Raw genomic sequence first — 24,733 nt, 5'->3', positions numbered from 1 at the left:
CTGACATACCTTATTGACAAGGAATTAAGTTTCGTATATAAAAATAGGTTAGAATGCGTGCCTAAATAGAATAACTTACGTAGTTGCTAGATATGGATAATTTTATACAAATGTAATTTAAATATTATTTTATTTAAAGATACAAATAGGAAAAGCGTTATTGCTAACCACGATACACGAGTATGTAGAAATAATTAACAGTTAAATTGACATTAAACTTTTGTAATGGTCGAAAATATACTTTTTCCTATTATGTACAATATTTATTATTATTTGTCAATGACGAATGTCAGAAGTGTCGATTTCTAAGCGAAATATTTGATATAGAAATTGAAAAGCTATATATAGCGTACAGTAGCGACTTGCACATCGACGTGTGATATTAATTTTTATTATATCGCCGTTCGACTTTTATTATAGTCGTGCAAACGTATACTCATTAGCAGCACCTCTAGGGAATTCGTCATTAAATAGATAACAGACGCGCAGGCGTGACATGCTACAGGACACGTCACGACATCCGTACAAAAGAATAAATCTTATAAATCGCATTAGTTCGTATTCTACAGACTCATAGAAGATATTAAAATACGCACCTTTTGATTCATGAATTACCTAAGGGAAAAGACACGTATCGAAAGCAGTATCGTTTTTCTTCCCTATCGTATTTGATTCGATTACATCGATCAAAGAAAACAATCTTTCCTAACAATATCATTCGCAATGCCAAAGGTGAAACGTTATTTTTACAATATTCACAGCGAGTGCTGCCACATTGTCCTCTGGAGGGCCACCATATCCCTCTTGCGAGTTTCGTTAAATTCATTCTATAGCGAATATATTGTGCGTGATTATGCTCCTTACTTACCCAATACCAATAATTGCCTCTCGAAAATAATCATTTAGTAATGCTTTCGTTTGCAGGATTCTTCGTGAGAGAAGAAGAAGAAGAAGAAGAAGAAGGAGACGAAGAAAAGGAAGAAACAGAGGGAAGAAGTAGAAGGAAACGAAGGGAAAGGGAAAAATGAAGGTTCCGATGGAAATGTATGGGAAAAAAAAAAAATGTCCGTCACAGAGGGAGCTTGGCTTGATTTTAAAGCACACCCGGTGAATGGTCTGGAAGGGAACACGATGGTCTCGGAATCATTCGTAAGAAGAAACTGTCGCACGTGATTTGACGCACTTAAAATACTTTGTACAGCGTATTATTGCACATTGTCTTTCGTGGAGCGTACACAGCCGCGTCCCACTAGCGACACAAAAGTCACGAATCGTCAACCTCTCTCGACCGAGGGACTCGTGGCGACTGGATTCGTTTGTTTTTGTTGAATTTGTTCCGGATGAGCTGGTCTCGTTGTGCACCGTACGCGCAGCAACCCGTAAGGCAGCCAGCCGTTGGTCGAGTGCACTGCTCTATTGTTCTTTCTGCTGTCGGCCGCCTCGCGTTGCGCTTGCAATCGATGCAACATCGCGCCGGCGACAAGCGCGGAAATGACTGCAGAAAGCGCCACGACGATAAACAGCGCGCTGAAACCGGGCATGGGCAGGCAGATACCATAAACTACTTCCTCGCGTATTCTACCTTGAAAGACCGTTACTGCTTCCGCATGAGTGTCCGGGCTAAAGGCTAGATCAGCTTCCGAGATCACCTCGTACAAACCGCTCACACCGACGTCAGCGCTACGGATTTTCCTATCCGACACCACGACCGATCTCTTTCGTCTGCCATTCGGAGACGAGAGAGGTGTCACTGGTATCGCGCCGCTGTCTCCCTCGAGATTCCGGGGACCGTGAGGGAATTGATCTTGCTCGCTCTCGTATCGCGTCACCCGCGGTGGATCCTGAAGACAAGCGTACAAATTTTAGAAGCAGCTCCACTAAAAATTCTAATTCTACATTTCCATTAGAACAAAGGAATCTCTCGACTTTTCTCAACGACTTTTTCTCAATAACGCTATACTACGCTACTGGACCCAAAGACAGCATCGTTCTTCGAACATCGCAGCAGGACATGTCCTCGTACCTTTGAGTCCACTAACGAGCCAATCACCCTGTATATTTTGTACAGGTTATGCGGTGTATAATCGCTTTACACATATATCGTTATCGATCGATTCCTTTCTTTTTTAGTTTTATTTTAAAGCATGAGATTAGATATGGACGGAACTTGATTGGATGAAGGTGCACGGGATAAGATTACGCGCGTAAACCATTTCATCGAAAGTAAGACTGAAATTAATAAATAAATAAAGTAGGAGAATGCGGATAGACTGTGAAAGATAAGTAAGGAAAAGTATTTACTACGAATGGCCTCGAAAGATCGGCGTCGTCCAAGTGAACTTCTTCGTTAGGTGCCTCGACTACTGGCGCCGGTAGCCGGTTACTCGTCTGCGCTTGCGCTTTAGGCACCGACTTTTCGACCCCCAAGAAGTGACCCCCTATCGAGGTCATCTCGTCACCATCTTGAATGATGTCGTCGTAAAGGGAACCATCAGCTTGCTCGGCTCCACCTCCGATGTTTTCGTTATTCTTGTCGGCACTGTTGTCGTCATCGTTGTGAACGGTGGGCGGCGCTGTGGTCTGCGGGTACTGCGGTCGTATCTGATCCTTGCGTTCTTGAATGTAGTGGCCGACGGATCCGCTGAGTTGACAGTGATCCAAACATCCGTGACGACAGATCTCAACCTTGACATTGATCAAAACAACTTATCGCTTTGATGTCCCTCTCGGTCATCCTTTCTTTTTCTTCTAAATACAAATTTGCATAACGAACAGTCGAGTCATTTAACGTTCATTGTCGTTTGCCAAGTAAATTCGCTAAGCCGCTCTTTCAGATGTTTGATCCTAAATATTTGCTCTTTACATTCGCGAACACCTCTCCGAGCTAACAGAAGCTGTACTAAAGTACCCCTGACCGCGTGTAATAATATTTTCAGTTGCCGCTAATCCTGTTTTCGATTGCAAGCTGTTTTATCCGCTGTATATTACCCAACATCGTTTACCTTGCACTTGATGTGCACGCTCAACGCGTCCGGGAACTTGAACGCGTGGAAGAAGGCGTAAGTGATGACCGTTGCCCGATCGTCTGAGCCCCGCGCTTTCAAGAATCGACTGATCATCTTCGGCCTGAGTACGCATCCGAACTCGTCGCTCAGCTGTATCGTGTGTCCACCGCCATCAGAGGCCACGCACGACTTCACGCGCATGTCGAATTCCCCTGTGTCGAATTAATTAGCAAATTTGTCATTAACGAATAATCGTTTCGAGTATTCCTCGACTATGCTTTATCATTCGCGAGTGTTGGCGAACGTTGGCAAAGTTGCACGGTTCGCGTTCGCTCGTTACCTCGATAATCGTTTATGGCGACGACCAGGGTGAGGGTAGAGCCGAGTGGTACTATTCCGGAAACCGGAGGTGCCCATGGTCCCTTGCCGTGTTGAATTTCCATCCAACAATCCACGTTGTCGCCTGCAATACCGATAAAATAGCATACTTGTATTTGTCCTTCGATTTCCAGCCAGTCCGTTGGCCACTCTCTAGGCACAAGGTGCCAGGTGCGATTTATACGTGTCGCATAAAGCGAAGTTAAGTGGCGCGGCTGCGGTTCTACCTGTGGTCAACCGCTGCTACACGAGTTATCGTGCACGGTGCGACCATTTACCTCGTATTAAACTCTTTGCACGGCAGGATCATCGTTCCTTCTATCAGCTACGTGTCCGTAGACTCGCGTGTGGTTCAAACGTGACTGACACCGAATCCCGCCAACTCCAACTCCATTGAACTTTCCAGTCGTTGATTGAATTTTCAACGCTCCCGGAAATTAGCATACCGGTTGTATCGAGATATCGAGATCGCGATGATAAGATTTATTACATCGGTGTTTGGACGAATGTCGAGAGATTTGGAGATCGTTAAGAGTCGCTGATATGCTAAATATGGATACTCGCGTGTGCGTGTGTGCGCGCGTGTGTGTGTGTTCGTGTGTAAGATAAAAAGCTATACCTCTGAAGTCTAACTGTATTACGTCAAGATCTGCGATCACCATCGGCGGTTTCGAAGCGGTCTTTTCGTAATCGTTGAACCATTCGCATCGCAGTCGTTTGGCCTCGTCCCAGACCTCGAGTAAATCTTTGTCGTACTGAACGACAACGGTATTCTCGTAGAACTGTCCATGCATATCTGGTTTGGTACCGCATCTGCGATCAGACGAACAACATCCAGGCTGAATATTAATTTACCAATACATTAACTGTCGGGATATTTTAAGCTCGGCGCTTCGATTTTTCATACTTTCATGCCAAACGTAACGTTTATCCACGGCTATCATTTTTACCTTGTCGCAATGAGCAACGGGATTCTCCTAGGACCGTGCATGCATAGACGCACCGAATTTGGATTGACTGATAATTTACGTTAATTTGCGTAATATTTCACATTTCGTACTTCCACTTTCCACGTTCTCATGCCAAAAATGATATTTATGGATAGTTACGATTTTTACTCTGTCGTACCGAACGACGGTACCCTCGTAAAACTGTTCATGCATGGATAGACCAAATCCAAATTGAATATTAATTTATGGATGCATTAAACGTAGAAATATTTTAAACTTGACAGTTCCAGCTTTGTATTTTCATGCAAGGCACGATTTTTATTAACAGCCATGATTTTTACTTTCTTCTTGCGAACAACGGTATTCTTGTAGAATTATTCATGCATATCTGGCTTGGTACCGTATTCACGATTAGACCAGTGTTTCCCAACGTGGGTCATACATCCTATGATAAAGCAATTTTGAATATCTTGGTGATAATTAGAAATCTTCGAATTACTCTTTTCGTCTATTTCATCGTTTATATGATGCAGACAAAAATTGAAAGTAATCCAAAAAATAAGAACTGTTGCTTAAAGTGTTTGCATATTTCTTTGTATTCAATGGTCACATGCGACAAGAAACTGTTGCACATCAACGTGCAATTGAAATTCTTAGTCCAGTAATCGATAATATAAAATTATATTGAAATTAAAAGCAGCTTTACATATACTTCCTTTTTCTTCCTTTAAAATATTTATTTACATTGTACTTTCTCGAAAGTATAGTTTAATTACCCTATTATACTGAGAAAGAAACAATCAAATATTCGAGGTGTTGAGGTAAAATGTGATTCAAATATCGCTGGGAAACATTGGATCAGACGAATTAAATCTAGGCTAAATGTCAATTTACTGATATATTAATCACCGAAATATTTAGATTTAACGTTTCGATTTTTCATTATGATAAATACAACATTTAACCATAGTTATGATTTTTACTTTCTGGAACTGAATGACAACCGTTTCCATAGGCCCCCATATCTGGTTAGTACTGCATCTGCGATCAGATATACAAAGTCTAGGCTGAATATCAATGTGTACTAATGCATTAGCTATGGAAACATTTGCACGTTGTATTTTAATTTTCTGTTGGAGTACGATATTTATCGATAGCCATGATTTTCACTTCGTACTGCATACTAACTATATTTTACACTTTTATTTCTCGTATTTTTGTGTTCAAAATAATATTTATTTCTAGCTACGATTTTTATTTTCTCGTACCGAATGACAACGATGTTAGCATCGTAGTGATCTATGACCAGACAAATAAAATTCGAATTAAACGTTAGTTAACTAATACGTTAATTAAATTTAACGCTTCAACTTTTTCATATCTTCCTGTTGAATGTAATATTTATTTATAACTTTAATTTTTACTTTATCGTACCGAATAGCAACGATTGTCTCATAAACTTACGCGTGCATATATGGCTTGGTACCATATCTATGATCAAATGAACAAAATCCAAACTGAATATCATTTTAGCAATACAGGAATTAAATTTGGTACCTTAATTTTTTATATTTTCCTGAAAACTGTAATATGTATCCATAGCTATGATTTTCACTTTTGTTGGATTGAACTATAACGATATTTTCGTAGTACTATTATGTTATTGTAGAATTTACCAATATTGCATTATCTAAATTTAACAACTTCCATTCTTCACATCCTCGTGTGTTCACATCCTCAAATATAATATTTATCTGTAGCTATGACTTGCATTTTATCTTATAAATGATATCTACTCCCATAGGACTGTCATATTACCATAGAAATTACCGATGTTATGTTAACTAAATTTGACATTTTCATTCCTCACATCTTCGTGTGAAATATATTATTTATGCATAACTATAATTTTTATTTTATTTTACTGAACGATAGCGATATTTTCGTAGCACTATGACATTACTGTAGAATTTACCGATATTAAATATAATATTCACATAATATTCGAGAAACGTAATATTTTCTAATAATTATAATTTTTTCTGTACCTTACCGAACGACAACATCCTCATAGAACTGTCATATTACGTTGAATCTACCGATATTATATTAATTAAATTTGACGTTCTCATTCTTCATATTCTCGTGTAAAATATAATATTTATGCATAACTATAATTTTTACTTTATCTTACTGAACGATAGCCATATTTTCGTAGCACTATCACATTACCGTAGAATTTACCGATATTATATACAATATTCATATAATATTCAAGAAATATTATATTTTCCCATAATTATAATTTTTCCTTTATCTTACCGAACGACAACATCCTCATAGAAATATTATATTACGTTGAATTTATCAATATTATATTAATTAAATTTGACATTTCCATTCTTCACATCTTCGCGTTAAATATAATATTTATGCATAACTATGATTTTTATTCTATCTTATTGCACGATAGTGATTTTCGTCAAACTATCACATTACTGTAGAATTTACCGATATTACGTACAATATTCGTATAATATTCGAGAAATATTATATTTTCCCATAATTATAATTTTTTCTTTATCTTACCGAACGACAACGTCCCCATAGAACTGTTATATTACGTTGAATTTATCAATATTATATTAATTAAATTTCACATTTCCATTCTTCACATCTTTGCGTCAAATATAATATTTATGCATAACTATAATTTTTACTTTATTTTACTAAACGATAGCCATATTTTCGTAGCACTATCACATTACTGTAGAATTTACCGATATTAAATATAATATCCATATGATTTTCGAGAAACGTTAAGACGCATTATTTTCAAATAATTATAATTTTTCCTGTATCTTACCGAACGATATTAACGAACATCCTCGTAGTACTGTCATATTATATTGAATTTACCGATATTATATTAACTGAATTTGAAATTCCATTGCTTCGCATCTTCGTGTCAAGTACATTTGCCCACAACTATAATTTTCACTTTATCTTACCCAGCGTCGCGATATTCTCGCAGGGAACATTACCCAAACTTAACACTTCGACCCTGCGTATCACCATGTCGAAAATACCATGAATCTCTAGGTACAACTTTTCTAAAACATTAAAAATTCGCATGTTAAATAACGAATCTCCATCGTAGTCGATTAATTACCCGTCGAATAACTGTCAGTTATTCGCCATAGTTCATCCAATTATCGTTTATCGTAGCTGCGAGCCGGTTCGCGCGAGGCGCTACACAAGTTCCACTCGAAGTCGTAAGTTAACAATTCTCTGTGGAGCTCGCGGTAAACCGTGCCGCTATAATCGATCTCGGGCATTAACGTTTCTACACGTCTTAAATCTTCTAATCGAGTGTGAGCGCGCGCGCGCGCGCCGCGAAGAGAACTTGGCCATAAAGATGTACGCGTGGATAGACACGGTTCGATGGAGAAACGAAAAATCTAGCCTCGGGCTTACCTCGCGTAGGCTATCCGAAAGGAGAAGAAAGTCTGGCCTGTGGACGGTGGAACGTAGACGCATCGCGGATCGGCGTGTTGGCCCTTGGACGAGACGATGCCCTCAAAGGGTTGGGAGAACGAGAGATGCACGTCCATGTGATCCTTTCCGCACATCACTTCAAGGGACTGTATGGCTGGCATTCCCTCTGGTCTTTCCAGCGGCCAAATGTCGCTGCTGCTACCAACGCTCTTCAAGCCAACCACCTGTGCATTCAACGAATACGTTTTTATACCTTGAACTCCACGACCTCTTTTCCTTTCTCACTGCAATACGCTCTACGGCTACCGTGAATGCCTTCTATGAATATCGTTCAGCTGAACACCTCGAAAGTTCCTCGAGCACGCCGCTGTTGGGGCTCGCAGGGCCATTGTATCGAAATTTATTGCAAATGTACCGACCCTCTGCGGTTTAGATCTGTATCTGACGGAAGTACCCTTCAGTTGAATATCGTTAATCCGGCAGATGCGAAATTATAAAGGGCACTTCCGCGGCGTTGAATATACGTGTTATTCAAGGTACTGATCATTTGAATCCGTGGAGTTGTAGATAAGTAGCTTCGACGGCTCTTTTATTCCCAAATTACTGATATTCCCTATTTTATTCTAGGTTATATTAGTGTATTGTAATATTAATATGGTATTGGTGTTTGGACGGCTATTTTATCCTTAAATTAGTGATATTCTCTATTTTATTCTAAATAGTTTCGGTGTCTTACAATAATAATATAGTATTGATGTTAGTATTATTATTACTATAGTATTAGTAGTAGCGTATAGTATTAATAATACCCAATTACGATATAGCGCTATAACAGTGTTATTATAGCGTTATGGTAGACTTATTATAGCATTATTGCAGTATTATTATATTAAGTATTATTAATATAATATTATTGCAGTATTATTGTAGCATTGCCATAATATTACTATATTATAACATTTTTATTACTAACATTTCACGACATAGTAGGACCTGCTGATTTATTAAATGATTCAACAAATTAAGAAAAATAGAGGAAACGATATCTCGTCGATTAATTTGTTCAAAATTATTTTATATGCGTACATAAATTAAACTAATTAAGCGTCCTATAAGCGTGTTAATTTGGGCTTACAATTAGATTTATTAACTCAACCACGTGTGTCCCCGTTTTATATTCTTATTTCTTCATCTTAAATTGGATATAATAAACATTTAATTACTTAAATACTCGTACAGTCGAACTTAATAACCGCTCATAATGATTGTTACGTTCCGGGTATTAATATCCTTTATGGCAAGACAAGAAGATCGCAACAGTTATATTTTCTATAAACTATCGATAAGTCTTACGAGACGATTACTGTGCGATCGTAAAAAAAAATGAAAAAAATTATTAGTTAAGTGGCAGCTTACTCTAAATAGAATTTTTAACGATGTAGTACCTTGCTCAGGAAATTTGATTGAATAATAGAACGGTAAGAGTTGCGGTATAGTTACCTGGATGCATAACCGTTATGAAACTTTTACAGTGTCAGTGATGCTCTGAGACTCGATAAAGCGATATTGCAAATGTTATTTGTTTAATAAATTTTACTTATTTACCAAACGTTGCTTATTTAGTAAATTTTAGTTACATTTGTAACGAATGAGAAGAAACCGGATTGAAAATTTATTACTATGTAATTCTCACTAAAATATTGTTAAAAATCAATAATTTCGTAACCAATTTAAGATTTATCGAGAAAACGCTATCTATCGTAATTAAGTTAAGGCAAACGTGATATACGATATCGCGAAAACAAACATAAATATGTCTATTAAATATTAACGCAAACTAATTATTATATCTCTTATTCTACATATCGTTTTAATACACGAAGCTTCTTTCTATAGAATATCTTGACAAGGTACTATATACATCCTTCCACGTATTAAGATCGCAATCAAGGTGGAATAAAAGTGGAAATAAAACATTCGATAACCGAGTGCAATAAAAACGATCGAAGATTGAAAAAAGTTGGCGATACGCCATTACGCGATTACTTAATTAAGGCTAACGATATCTGCACGAGTCTCAATTACGGTAAAATATTCGAGACATCTGAAATCGCGCGAAACGGATATTTAGCAGCAGTTACACGAACGATCTATCCTTCATTGCGCGTACCGTTCTATGCATGGAGGTACCCTGTCGCGAACCGTGAAGTTATGATGGTTTATACACCTACTACAAGCCGTCGCTACCATGTAGGTCAACCAGGGATGAACAGCGGGAAGAACGAATACAAGCTGTGCAACGTGTACTTTATGACCGACCGAAAAAGTTTACCCGTCTTTGAAATCTCTGTTACCGACCGAGCGGAGAGCGAACAAGATGTAAATCTTTCGTCGCGTACAATATCGCAAATCGTAAGACCTTTCCGCGGCTACATTTCCTGGACAAGTGCCTCTATAACGAGACTTATCCCCTCGTATCTATAATTTCGCAATTCTCGTATCTTTATTTTCACTCGCCGGGCATAATTATACCATTAGGTTTATCGTAAATTACTACCGGCGCGTCTAACCTCACATTCTTTCCCGATCGTAAATTCCGCGAAACGAGTGAACGATAAGTAAATAGACGTTCCGTGCATAGAAGCAATCGTGTGGCTCATCTATCCTTACTTATTCGAATATTAAGTACGGTAAAACACAGTGATGTTCTCATTACGGTGATCCAGGACTTTTCACATGCAACAGCGTGTCGCGAATCACAGCGGCGGTATATCGCAGAATACAGGTACGTAAAATCGCAGGCGTATAGGCCGTGGGAGATTAGGCGTGTATGTGCCGTGGATTTCTAGAAATCACGTTCAGCCTGCATTCTTCGCGTACGGCTTTGGGCGTATTACTTCGAACGCGTGGCAGTCGCGGCGTTGCTCGGGCCACAGAGTCCGCAGAAAATCTCAGCGACACGTACGCGTAAGTGAGCATCTTTGAAGGAAGGTGTTCCCCGCGTATATACCGTGCTCGCGCAATGCTGTAACGGGAGAGGCGTCTTTACCGCTGCATTAACGGTCGCCGTTTTTCGTGCAAGTGAAAACAAGTTCTGCGCTCTTACAATCGCACTGTTAAATGACAACGTTTCATTAGAAATGATTACGCACCTGGTATACGCGGGCTACGCGCTTGTGTGCGCTGCGTGCTCTCGTGAACGAACGAGCGAGCGAGCCTCGTTTTTCTCTCTGCGTCATTTTGCTCCGATGCCTCGGTTCGTGCTTGATTCTCCATTCAGAATCGATAGTTTCGCGATGAAGTCTTTGAGATATCTTTCGGGAATGTCGTTGAGAAGTGTGTAATGAATGACAATGGACGACAATGAATGGCATGGGGAATGAATTGCCTGGATAGGTTAGACGTGGCTCGGTATAGGTTAGCTTTCCAATGTGCATATGCTGTTATCGGTGTTTGATTGCAAGGCTGGAGAGGAGAAAACGTATGCAATTTTGTACTAGTATACGGGTATAGATGTATATAGAGTGATTCATTCAGAGTTGCCAATGAAAGTGGTAGTGGAATAATTTCATCGAGTAATTTCAATATGAGATTATTTAGAGCAATGAAAATTGTTGACATATTTTAAATTCAGTTCTACGAAAATTATAAAATATGGCGATTTATATAGTTTCGTTGAGTAATTTAACCACGAAATTTTTTTAGAATAATGGAAATCGTTGGAATATTTTAAATTAAGTTCTAGGAAAATTTGTAAATTATAGAATTTAATCATTTATGCAGTTGACTAATTAAAAATTAGAAAATTATAGAATATAATTATTTACATAGTTAACTGATAAAACCATGATATATTGTATTAACATTTCTATAGTCAACTGATAATATCAATATTATAATTAATTCAAAATCTAGCTATATTTAGATTTAAAATAAATTTTTAATATAAACTATTAATCCTTAGTAACTTGTCATTTTTAAAAATAATTATACAGTGACTATTAATTGCTGTATTTGTTTTAATTTAAAGATGCAAACATGCACAAAAAGATGTAACTAAAATTTATTCATACTTTTCATTTGGAATATTCATCCTGATTCTCATTACTATGGTTTTTAGAATACATTTATTATTCGTAAGAAATTATAATGATGGATTAATTTGCATATTCATCTACTAGGGAACACGTGTTTAGAAACCGGATTTCATTATGTTGATGATCTTACTAATAAACAGATTAGTATTTTTTGTTATTTTATTATGCTGACGTCATTATCGAGGAACATATTTTCTATTTTTTAATTAAATTCACCAATTCGTGATAAATATTCCGTATTATATTGTATTCGTTTGTTAGAATTAGAGCGGAGAGAATTTAAAGATCGCGCTTTTTAAACATACAAATAGAAAAATACTTTTGGAACGTGGATACTTAACTATGAAAATTTGAATTATTAGTACAAGCAACTATTAGGAGGAATAATATCTTTCTGATAACCTTTGTTATGTGTTAAACACATTCTACCTATATTTTGAATTCTAGAATTACTAATATAACGTTGTATATATATTTGAAATTATAAAATTATCGATATGAATATTACAAATGTAAGAATGATAAAGTATAAATATTTTAAGTATATGTAGAATTGCAAAATTAATAATATAAATATTGTAAATATATTAATTACAAAATCAATAATACAAATATTGCTAATATATTTAGAATTGTAAAATTACTAATATAAATGCTACAAATATGTTGCTAATAGTAAAATTAATAATATAAATATTGCAAAGATATTGGTAATAGTAAAATTATTAATATAACTATAGCAAAAATATTTATAATTAAAAATTGAATATTAAAAATACTGTAAATATGTTCCAAAAAAATAAACAAAAATTTGAAATTAACATTCTTAATATTATAATTAAATATTCATTGGTAATAGTAAAATTGATAATATAAATATAGCGAAAATATGTATAATTAAAAATTGAATATTAAATATAATAAATTTGTTCCAAAGAAATAAACAAAAATTTGAAATTAAATATTCAGAATTGGAAAATTAATACCACGAACATAACTATACTACCTATAATAATTATTGCACAACCTCGCAAATCTGTCAACATAACCTCACATTGTCTTAAATATCATGGCAAAATAAGTACCAAATATAAACTACAATACGAGTATATAATAATATAATATACGGTATATTTTATACAATAATATAAAATACGGTATATTTTTCCAAAAAACCAATTTCTTCGTATCAGCGATAACAAAATGAAAGCAGTGGAAATAAGAGGATGAAAAGTTTCGCGAGGTCCATATTCTTTACTCGGTCATCCATCAAGGAGAAACAATGCGTTCATGCTTCCGAACGTGAAATGTATGGCAAACAGTATTTATATTATGCGCTATAGGCGGAAGCAATTCGCGGGATATAGGCTTTACGATTCCACGGCAGTTCGTTATAACAGCGAATGTATCGGTATTCCGAGTTACTCGAACGTGAGGCACGCCGGTAGGTGAGTTTCCCATCGCGGCTCTTCTGGCGTTCGAATACTAATGCCCGTCTCTGTGTACCCGATTGTACTCCTCGTGACACGCGGAAATAGCTTCCTCTGTATTCGTTTATGTGCTCCCTCTCTGCCCGAGACGAGTAACTATTTCTTCGCGTCACGTTCTTTTGAGTAGGCACCAATAAAGACTTCGGTGGTCGCTTGTATTTGAAGTTCCTCTTTTAAAACTTGCGTACTGTCGCGCCACGGACAAAGGCAAAAGATGAATGGTTATGCAGCTTTTTGCGGTACTTATTCTAACAGCAGTTAATCACCGATGGATGGATCGGCAATATGTTCGAGGACTTGTTTAGAGGTTAACAGAAAAACCGATTTTCAAATTCCAATGTCATTTTATCCAAGATTCAATCGAGTCGAGATATGAATGCCGGTATAAAGGTTCTTTATTTTTGTAGGTTAGGAGCACTACTGGGAACCTCCATTTGCCTTTTGTTTTTAATCTCGACTAACGAATTCGACTTACGTAGTGTATTCATAGCAGAAGTATTTATAGAAAAGTGCTACTGGTTTCTGCAAATTTGAATTAAATTGTTATTATAAAATATCTAGCGATTAAATTGGTTCGTTAAATTCTTAGTTATTTTTCATTATTTATATCATCTTTCATATTTTTACCGTGTTATTTATATTGGAATAACGCGTTTCTTAATTTCTTTTCCTTTTTTGAGTGTAATTAATTGGAGACTACAAATTAGATAGAGAGAAGTAATTAGAATTGAAAAGTAATTAGAAAGAACATAATTAGAACCAAAGAACGGATAAAACGGTAAAAATAAACAGTAGTATTTTTGGTATTTTTGTAGAAAAAGGTTATTAGAAAAATTGTATGAAAATATCGTAATAAAATTAATGATCAATTAAAGTTGCTTATGCAATGAAAAATAAAAAGACTAGCATCTGTTTTATGTGGAACTATTTATATAGCAACGAGATCAATGAACTTATAAGATGTTGTTTTATGTATGATAAACAATAAAAGATATTTATTTATTTATATCTCTTAATTAGAATTAAATAAAAATTCGTTCTCTATAACAAACGTAGAATTTTTCCAGCTTCCTTCACAAAATTCTTCGGTATTCTAATTACCAATTTTTAATTAATTTTTTTTTACTATTGTTTATCTAGTTTCTGTGTCTTTTTAAATTTATTTTATTAGAGAAAAGCAGTTCTTTAGTTTTTGGTTTATGGAAGTCAGTGTAACCTATATTACTCTGATGCTTGTTGATGTTCAAAACGATACTTTATCTCATAAACAAATAAATCCTAATCCTCCAGAAAGGAAAGCACCAAATTTTGATTTAAAACGTGCATATGATAATCGAATCAGGACATATATATGTTGACAAATAATCACTATATTGGATTGTGAAGATAATAATTAAGATTAATTTTAGCATTCGGTTAAGCATAAAAGCTTGAGCGTTTCAGTGCTTCGAAATAATAATTTGTAAAATAACACTAACTCTTAAATCTTCTTTTTCATAGCGAATCATCTCATACTCTCAGTTTCGCTATTATCTATACACCTACTGAGAAGAATTAATAAAGAAAGTAAAGACTAGGAAATTTTTCCATAATACGTCTTAAAATGAAAAATAGGACGAAGAGATAACACTGTGTACATTGGTAAATAGTAAATATTTCCTTTGTCAGTAATTACATAAATTTACTTGAACCGAGTAATTTATTTTTCATTTCTCAAAGTAGACTAGTTCCAGCACGTTCTATCTCGAGCGCAAAGCTTTCCTTTCCCACTGGGCAGAAAATGGGAATAATTGAAGAAAATTATTGCGATAGCCGAGCAGGCGGTAGTATAGGATGAAGTGGAAGGAAATCATCGATGAGTACACGCGGCGTTTCCCGGGATGAATATAGAAATCCGCGAGAGCGAGCAGCGTGGATACGGAAGCGCATAAATTTACAAGGAGCAAGCACGCGAGAGGACGACGCATTTCCTGCGCGAAACCGCAATAAGAGATTTCACTCTGCAGAGGCAATAACGTCGTGGGGGCAATAGGTTGTGCAGGGGTCCTGAATAACTTTCAGAGGAAGCAGGTGCAAGGGGAAAAGGAGGAAAAGAAGGTCGTAAGATACGGGTAACGGTACCTAGAGTAGGCACGAATATCCGCTTGCAAGATGTCGCGTCTCTTGCTGCGTCATCGCATTGTCATCCAACTGTGACGAATTTTTCATTAAGCGTCATTTCGTAACGATCATCACGGGCACGAAGGTGAACAGCTTTGCAGCTTCTCTCCCCTTAGGCTCGATTCCTAATTTGCTAGCGGGCACCTTCGCTACCTTTAGGGTCCGGCTACCGTGCCCGTTAGCCTTTAATTAAGGGATCTATGAGTAACGCGGCGTCAGCAAACACGGTTTGCTGAAATTATAGCCCATTATCGGAATTGGTGACCGTGGTTCGGCCTGTTCTCGAGCTTAATTGGCTTACAAAAGGAATGGCTAGCAGATAAGAGACAACGTGCGAAGAGTCGTGTGAATCGTTTGGCGGTGTAATAGCTACAGGATTATGTACAAGTATTCCAACTATGCGTGAGCCAATGTAATTTAATAGTATCCGCAACACGTTTTTCATCTTCACACTCTGATAACTTACTCTCCTTGTCTAATGGCTCTATGCAAATCACGCGTGTGTGTGTAAACTTTGGCTCGATACGAAGTAATCGGGCAAGATATTACACGTTGTTCCGTCTTCCTATCGATCTCTGTCCTTCGTCGTACCCCGGATATCCAATGTTTACTTCGCGCGCTCTAACGCTGCAACTAACGAATCAATCGAAATCCCTCCTTTCCCGATTTTTATTTTGCCAGTTATTGAAAATATTCCAAGCACGTGATTAATTACAGAATATTATAAAACATATATATCCCGTTTTAGTTAATTCAAGCGTTAATAACATTTTCGTTGATATTCAGCTGAAAGTTGTTCTAAAATGTCTTCCTTTTTGACCCCTTTCGTTAGCGTAACTTTCCCATTCAAACGAACCAGGATGTAAAATATTCACGGGACTGAAAAGTATAAATCGCGAAATATTGCAGCAAGTGTTACAACAAGTCATAAAAGAAAAATACGTCTACACTGAAATTTTCTCCCGACGTATAATCTTTACGCGTAAACGTATGCATTAGACGTTGATCCTCGTTTTGCCTTCATTATTCACTCGAGCAAGTTTAATAATCGTTTGTACATTATGCGAGAAAGTAGCATACTTTCGGCCGTATGTTACACAGCTGCTTATTATTTGAGCCATTGGATAGCCTTTGAACCGGAAGTTCGATCACCTTTGCTCGACCCGCTTGTACATAACCATTTATCAGAATCGTAATCGAGATGTCTAAATAACGACTATACACAGAGTCCGTATACAGGCTGACCGAATTGCGTTATCCACGTGGATTTATTCCCGTTGATATCGGTTTGCCAATCTTATGGGAGAATCCTCGTACATAGATATATATATATAGTAATCGGTGTATCTCTCACCATATAGATCAGCATACGTAGCAACCTGCACACCCCTGGCATCCTGGAGGTCCCAGCCTCTCACGATGAGACACGCTTTCCTGGAAAAAGAAGTTTTGTCGTTAGGGTACTGATCCATTGTAATGGTATGCAAGCGAGCTGACTGGAAAAGGAACCTGCAGCCGGATCTATTTTAATTTATCCGACCACCATGGTCTAGCGAGCAAATTAACTGAACACCGTCCGTCAGGTCGCGGTTCGAATCCCAAGGAGGTCTGAGCGCAAAATTGATTTGCCGAGAGAAATCATGGTTATGGGGTTTCGAGCGTGCGCGTGCTCGATCCGTTCTGTAGAATCAGGATCCGCGACGTTTACGATCAATTTCAGATAAACAAGATTGATTGATTTCGTCATTGTCTTTCCCATAGACACTTTAACGCTGACCCTTTTAGGACTTATTACGTATTATACCCGTCCAGGACTTATTATAATCGGTAATAAACATTCCGTCGGTGTGACGAATTTCAACATTAGCCGTGTTTCTTTCGTTTCGCGTGCTTTTCTCACGTATTTCACGCAACAGTGGTATCTCGTCCATAAATCTCGCGTCTGTTGATGCACCATCGATACAGGTATTAAAGAAGCATTGAAATCAGCGAGTGATGAATGTGGCAAATGACTGCCGGGTAACGAGTTTCGTCTATTTTCGTGGCAGCGTTTCTATTCCCATTCTTGATTAGCCATTGACCTATCCGATGATTATCATCGTTGAACTGTTACACCGATTCGATCGAGAGCGTTGTCTTCGATCGGCTGAAAAGAAGGATGCTTAAAATCGAGCGTGGGAGGGAGTTACGACTAGTTTGTTTTGTAGTTCGTGCCTGACCCACTTAGCGGCGCCGCTTTGTTAGCTCGGATGTAGTCGAAACGGAGTCGCTAATGAATCGATAAGCGATACGTTACCGGTCCGGCCAGTTCCCCGTTTCTTCCGTCATCTTTCTAATACAGCTTTTGCGTACAGTAAATCTGCCAGGGTGACCAGTATTTTGCTCCGTAATGATATATCGCTCAGCCATCCGCGTCACCTTCGGACGGAAATAAATGGACGAAAGGAAATGATAATTGCGGGGAAGACCGATCTTCTTCTTCTGTTTTTGTCTGCCACGTAATTCTAATGGCCGGCGATAAATATGTAGGTAAAAGAAACGTGTGATTCAGCGATCGGTAACTCGCACGGATTTGTGTTCGACAACCGTTGATCGATTTCAAATTTCAATTTCATACCCGGGAAAATGAAAGACAAGTTAAAGCGATATAGGCACGCAGGATTAAAAGGAAAATAAAAGGATGGCAAGATAAAAATAAAATTAACGATCGCATACCCAGACTGAAACCTGTTCTCCGCAACCATTCATAAAACTCGACGACTGTGGTCCGTTTTCGCGGTAAGCCATTTACGAGTAGCTTAAACCGATGGATTTTGACGTTATATTTTGGCGGTGTACATCAATCGTTCGCCGTATAATGGGCCAACCGTCGATGATTCCGCGATTAGCTTTACGATTGTCGCGAGATTCGATAATAAGTTTTTAGCCAGCGTTGCGTCACGATTTCGCTTCGAGCTAACTCAACGAGTGCCAGCAGATTTGCGGCTCATTGGCTCTCTGCCGTTCCTTTTTTGCCAGATTAAATGCATCGCTTCGCCAAGGTTTCAATTCACAGCGATCGCCTTACAGCCTCGTTCTCTTAATAACCGAACAGTTGCGACGATACCACTGCTCCGAGCGATTTATTCTCTCTTCGTTTCGACTTCGCCCTATCTTCGTCCATCGTTTCCATCAACGATCGTCCGACAACGAGCAGTCCGTCTTTTTTACGGCTCGGCTTTAAGCCTTGTCTCGTTCACGTAGATTACTAATCAGCAAATCCTCGTCTTTCCTTTTTTCGGCCTTTCGTCGCTTCCAGCTTCCCAACTTCCGACATGCCGAATCTTTTTTCCCCCATGAAATTTCATTTTGACAAGGGCGCTGTTTTTATCGAAGTCTCGGAATCGAGCAAACGTTGCCTTTTGGAAACGCTGCTTAAACGAAATAACCGCGATTCGACCTGCTCCATTTTTTGCACCCTCTTTGCTTTTTCTACGCGTTTCGATACGATTCATCGATCACATACGAGCTCTTTCTCGTTTTCGTTTCCAACCTTGCGGAACCTAACCTTGCTTCTCCCTCGTTCCATCGCCGGCGTGTGTTTACTATTTCAAACGTAACCGCGAACTTATTTAAGTTCCGCGACGGATACGCTTTTGAGGTTATGTCGCCGCGCGATAGAATTGCCTCCGTATCGTCGATAACGACGCGATATATTTTCGCTTCGGAGAGAAGGAGAGAGCACGGAAATAGGGAGAGACATCGCGACGCGTATTTTATTACGGAGTGACAGCGTAGGCGACATCGAGTTGTCGATGTAAGCGCGAAAGCGTGGCGCAAAAGGAAGAGCTAGACTCGACTGCTAGTTCGCAGCGCGGCCGCGCGCGGCGCTGCTACGCGGTCGTTAATCAAACTTGAGTTCGCAACTATGTTGCACGCGCAAGTGGCACGTTGCAGATTACGAATAATTGTTAAACGTCAGTAACGCTGGCGAACGAACGCGTGTGGTGCGTGTCGAGTAAGATATTAAGGACGCTGTATCGTCAGGCATATTTAATTAACGCAATCTCGAACGCTTGCGAGGAAAATAATTGTCGTTGCGATTGATTTGGATTTCTGTTAGCAATTACAAGTGCCTGGTTAATGACTCGTAGTTATCCCGTGGTTATTCTTCCGAAACGATCGGTGAAAATGGACTCGATAGGCGCGAGAGTGGCGTGAAATGACATGCACAGGAATCGGATTAAACTATAGATAACGATTTACTTCCTTCTCGAAAATCTCTTTCCTTTTTCCCTTTCTTCAAACGTATCGCGTATCTTTATCAAACGCGAGTTGAAACCGAACGTGAAGTCGAAGGTGAGTGAGAAACGCATTTACAGGAAACGGTAGGAGTATACGGAGATACGTATGAATGAGGTTCTAAACACAATTCGTGGAAAATGTTTTTACCTGGTGAATTTTAATTGGGCTACTTCTGCGAACAGGAAATGTTAATTGACTCATTATAACGAAGGTATAAAAGCAGCCTGACCTATATACATACATATTCTGCGTACCCCAGATCTCGAACGCTGTTTGAAAATCAGCCACACGATTGATCGACACGAGTACCCTTTAATCCTAGCACGTTTACGAGGTAACTCGCGCATATAAAAGTTGGAAGCAAAACTATCGTCGACATGGCTACGATCGCTTCTGTCCGCGATGTTAACCGCTGTTGTAACCATTATCTTCGGTACTGTTATTACAGTGCAACTGCTGTTCTCGCGTTTGTCGCGTACTATAGAACGCGAGGTTCGGTCGTGCGGCCGGTAGAGGGACACGGGGAAAATCGAGCATTTCGTGTCCCATCGATCGTTGGTGGTTTAAACGGTAGAACGAGATACAGATCGCCACGCGATTGCTCCCGGATACACGTTGGTTCAAGTAAATTCCTATTGCGGGTCGTTCTACGATTATTGCCCGCGAGGTTATGAAAAATCGTGGATACGGAACGCAGAACGCGCGAAACGTAGGTTTGGCGTATCGGAGGGGCGCGCATGCGTGGAAAGTTTTTCGCGGAGGTCGCCTGAAAGATAGGCGAGCTAGACATTCTTGGAATGTCTGGAAGTCGGAATGCTTCGGAGGATCAGTTACGGGCTGTTCGTATCGCGGTAACGGTGTCCCCAACTTACCACTTCTGGGATTCGCCGGATAGATCCCACACTAATAATTTCACCGTGGCATCCTTTCATGAGACCCCGGCCACGTCCTTTCCCAGACGATTCTCTATTTCATCGGCCGCGGGATCCGCGGACGAAACCGGACGCGAGCTGCGTGCACGCGTGCCGCGCCGCGCGGTCATTTGTCTTCGCGAATAAATCGTCCTGCAAATCTCTTGATCGCGTTAGTTATGCCGCGAGATCGGCTCGTTTGCTGTTATGCAGCTTAATCCCGCGTCGCGTTAGAACACCGTAAAATAGCCGCTTTATTAGCTAGATATTGAAACATATAACCAATGATACCTCGCGTTTTGCCTCTATATTTATCTCCTATCCTGTGCAAAAACCATCCAATGCGTTTAACGTTTTTCCTATTAAAATTGCCTTATCGTTGGTTAAAAAAGATCTTATCGCTGTTGCAACTGACAATTAGATTTGCGTGAAATGGAGATTGACGGTAATACGAGAGCAAAGTTATGGCAGCTGCAGATTGTTGGAGAGAATTTTTAGGTGGCAGAGATTCAGGATATTCCTGTCTTGGAATTACGATGATTCAAGGATGAAAGCTTTTAAACAGATTCTAGCAATATCTCGGTGTCGCTAATACAATCGTAATGCGCTTTCACGTTGGTTCGCTGTAAGCTTCTTAAGTTATTCTTATCGGGTTAGGAACAGTTTTCAGAAATTGGATTTGCTGGCTGAAACGAAATTTTTTAAGTCGGTATAAGCATTTGAATACGTCTTCGAATACTATCGTGTCAAGTTTTCCATTTTCATCCTCAATTTTAATCGGTTCGATATGAAATTGCAAATGGTAATTATATCCATGAAAATAATATATAAAAATATATATCCTTTTATAGTTATTCAATTATTTCGTCGGATTTCGCAAATACGTATATTAGAAATAGATTTTAATATTTATTATTTGTTATTTGCAACAAAATATTGAAAACTTACATACAGAACAGTTAATTTAATTTTGTTCAATATCGAATGATAAATAATAATACTAATAATAATATATAAATATTATCATCTATAAAGTATAAAAATATATAAAGTAAAAATAATATATAAAGTATAAAGTAAATAAAAACTTATATCCAGAACAATTAATTTAATTTTGTTCAATATCGAGTGATAAATAATAATACTAATAATAACATATAAAGTATATTATATAGTATAGCTATTTATATTATAATATTTACACAAATCTATGACATAAATATTATTATATTTATATTAATTATAAATTTTAATTATAAATATAATATTTGTCATAGATATAAATATTACAATGTCAATAAATATAATATAAATAAATACATTCCAAATAAAAAGAAATATTTCACAATATTATATTCGTCTATATAATTTCATTCATTTTCCCCTATTCATGGAAATCCCCAATCAGACAAGATGGCACCGTACAAAATAATAGACTCCATCCTGCGAGTGTCGAGAGAAAAATTTGATTTTAAAATTATGAATCACGACTATGGCTCTCGTGGTATTTTTCCCGGAAACGCGATAATTTCTTCGAGATTCGTGCGTGGAAACAATTCGTGGTACGTGGACGAATGAAGGTACAAAGACAATATGTATTTCAGCACGGAGATATTCGTAAATCTCTCATAGTTGACATGGTGGACTCGGGTCGTTGTCGTCAATCCTGAGATCGCTGCGCAATTTGTAAATGTCACCAAAGTCAACGGTAACTTATTCCAAAATCGCGGGGGAATCGAATACTCTTAAAAAGCGAAGTAGATGCGTGGCTGCTGGCCATCGGCCGCCAACGACACGGGACAAACTTGTTCCGCGGCAAAAAGGTCGCTTAGATTCGATCATAAGCAACGATTAATTATGATCGCGAACAAATGTAAATATCGTTTCTTAAACGACACGGGCAATAATTAGCGCGATGAGAAATGACAGAATTATTCGGCAAAGTTTTTCTTAATGGACGTTTAAATCGAGCGACCTTTTAAACGCGCTCTTTAAATCTCTCTTAAACGGCACCATTAAAATCGTTCGATGAAAACTACATTTATAATATGACGAATGTACGGTACGTGAAGCTGACTTTTGGTCATTCTAAATCGCCTGCCTACACACGCTGATTAAAGTGGAGTCAAGTCTGTGTTCGTGAAAAATTTTATGTAGGTATGTATGTATAAATTTATGTGCTTGTATCGTTTATTATGATTATTTACTATATGTCATACCTACTTATATTTGTATTTGTATATGATGTATATTATATATAATGTAAGGACATAGTATAGCATTTTGTATTTTGATAAACAATTATATATTGTATATTATTTATTATAGATGTATTTATATTTGCAATAATATTTGTATTTATATGCAACGTCTATATATAGTACTGTACCGTGTATTTTGACATATAATTTTATATGTATATAATGTGTGTATATAATACAGTACTACGTATTTTGATATACAATTATATATTGTATATTATTTATTATAGATGTATTTATATTTGCAATAATATTTGTATTTATATGTCCGTATATAATACGGTACTATGTATTTTGACATATAATTTTATATGTATACAATGTGTGTATATAATGCAGTAATAATCATACGTATTTTGATATACAATTATATATTGTATATTATTTATCATGGATGTATTTATATTTATAATCATGTTTGTATTTATATACTATGTCTGTATATAATACTATACTATGTATTTTGACATATAATTTTATATTGTATATAATTTATTATTCATGTACTTATAGTGGCGATAATATTCGTAATTATACGTATACAATGTATGAATATAATATTGTATCATATTGTATGTTATTTACTATATATATGCTACATTTATATTTGTACACAATGTCCGTATATAATACAATACTATGTATTTTGATATGATAAATTGTGTATTACGTATTTGAATTTACATGTATTTGTATTTGTAACAATATTCGTATTTATATACAACGTATGTATATAATGTAACACCGTGTATATTGATATGCAATTACATATTATATATAATTGTATTTATACACAAGGTATAGTGTATGCAATGTATGTATACAATGTAATCATATGCAATTCTAAATTTGACGATTTAGCAAATCTAACGAACATAATTCAATTCTTAAACTAACTTTACGTGCAAACGCGACAATGAAATACAGTTAAACTGCTATAACTATCTATTGTATTATCACTTTATAATAAACGAATAGCAAACGTTTACTTGTTATTCCGAGTAATACGCTATAATCAAATTACATTGCGGTATCGTTAATTACCATCGCGTCCATATTATTACCACGCGAGATAAGTAATTATTACCTCGACCGATAATTTCCGATTTACCGTCTACGCGATTATCGACGGAACAAGAAATCAGCAGAATCCCCCGTGTCGATACGAGAATAGCGTAATTGTAAAGAGAAACTCGTAAAACAACGATAACTCGTAAAGTGGCTCGTAAAGTGAAAATCCAGCGAACGCAAAAATCGGCGAAACGTAGACCAGCGAGGTATCCAGGTCTCGTAACGATATCGTTAAATAAATATCGTTGCTCGATAATCGTGACATAACGTGTTTACTATCGGCGATTGGGATCACGCGGTGGGTAATAAGAGGCAGTTAAAAATATAACAGATAGGCGATTAATCCATTCGGAGGAGCAGATGGAAAGGATATAAAATAATGGAGCGAGGAGCAACGTGACCTTCGTAGTACGTGTCCGGCCGCAAACTGTTGCCCGATGCCGGTGCTGAAGAATTTATTGCTCGGCAAATCGAAGAGAATACAAAGAGAGAAGGAGAGGAGCGTGGCGGCGGTAGTACGAACCGGAGAGATTCGTACGAGTCGTAACTGAGCGAGTAATCGACTTTACGATCCATTCACCGCGGTCGAGATCGGTTATGTTAACATTAACGGTTAATGTGACCCAGT

At 37.5% G+C, this 24,733-nt stretch overlaps 1 protein-coding gene across 1 annotated transcript; it reads right to left on the bottom strand.

Moving 5' to 3' along the window:
- Positions 1-849: 849 nt before the first annotated feature.
- On the bottom strand, positions 850-16,982 carry m (zona pellucida domain-containing protein miniature). Its single transcript, XM_017897222.1, has 7 exons — positions 16,933-16,982; positions 7,811-8,055; positions 4,003-4,196; positions 3,346-3,468; positions 3,003-3,217; positions 2,302-2,685; positions 850-1,841 (listed from the first exon to the last, which is right to left on the bottom strand). Exons 1-7 carry the CDS (start codon positions 16,972-16,974, stop codon positions 1,275-1,277), a joined length of 1,770 nt encoding a protein of 589 aa, XP_017752711.1. The 5' UTR covers positions 16,975-16,982; the 3' UTR covers positions 850-1,274.
- Positions 16,983-24,733: the final 7,751 nt, after the last annotated feature.

This window comes from Eufriesea mexicana, unplaced genomic scaffold (genome assembly GCF_001483705.2).
Source record: "Eufriesea mexicana isolate 0111107269 unplaced genomic scaffold, ASM148370v2 scaffold471, whole genome shotgun sequence".
In the NCBI taxonomy this organism is placed as follows: domain Eukaryota; kingdom Metazoa; phylum Arthropoda; class Insecta; order Hymenoptera; family Apidae; genus Eufriesea; species Eufriesea mexicana.
This window is presented reverse-complemented; position numbering and strand designations above follow the sequence as displayed.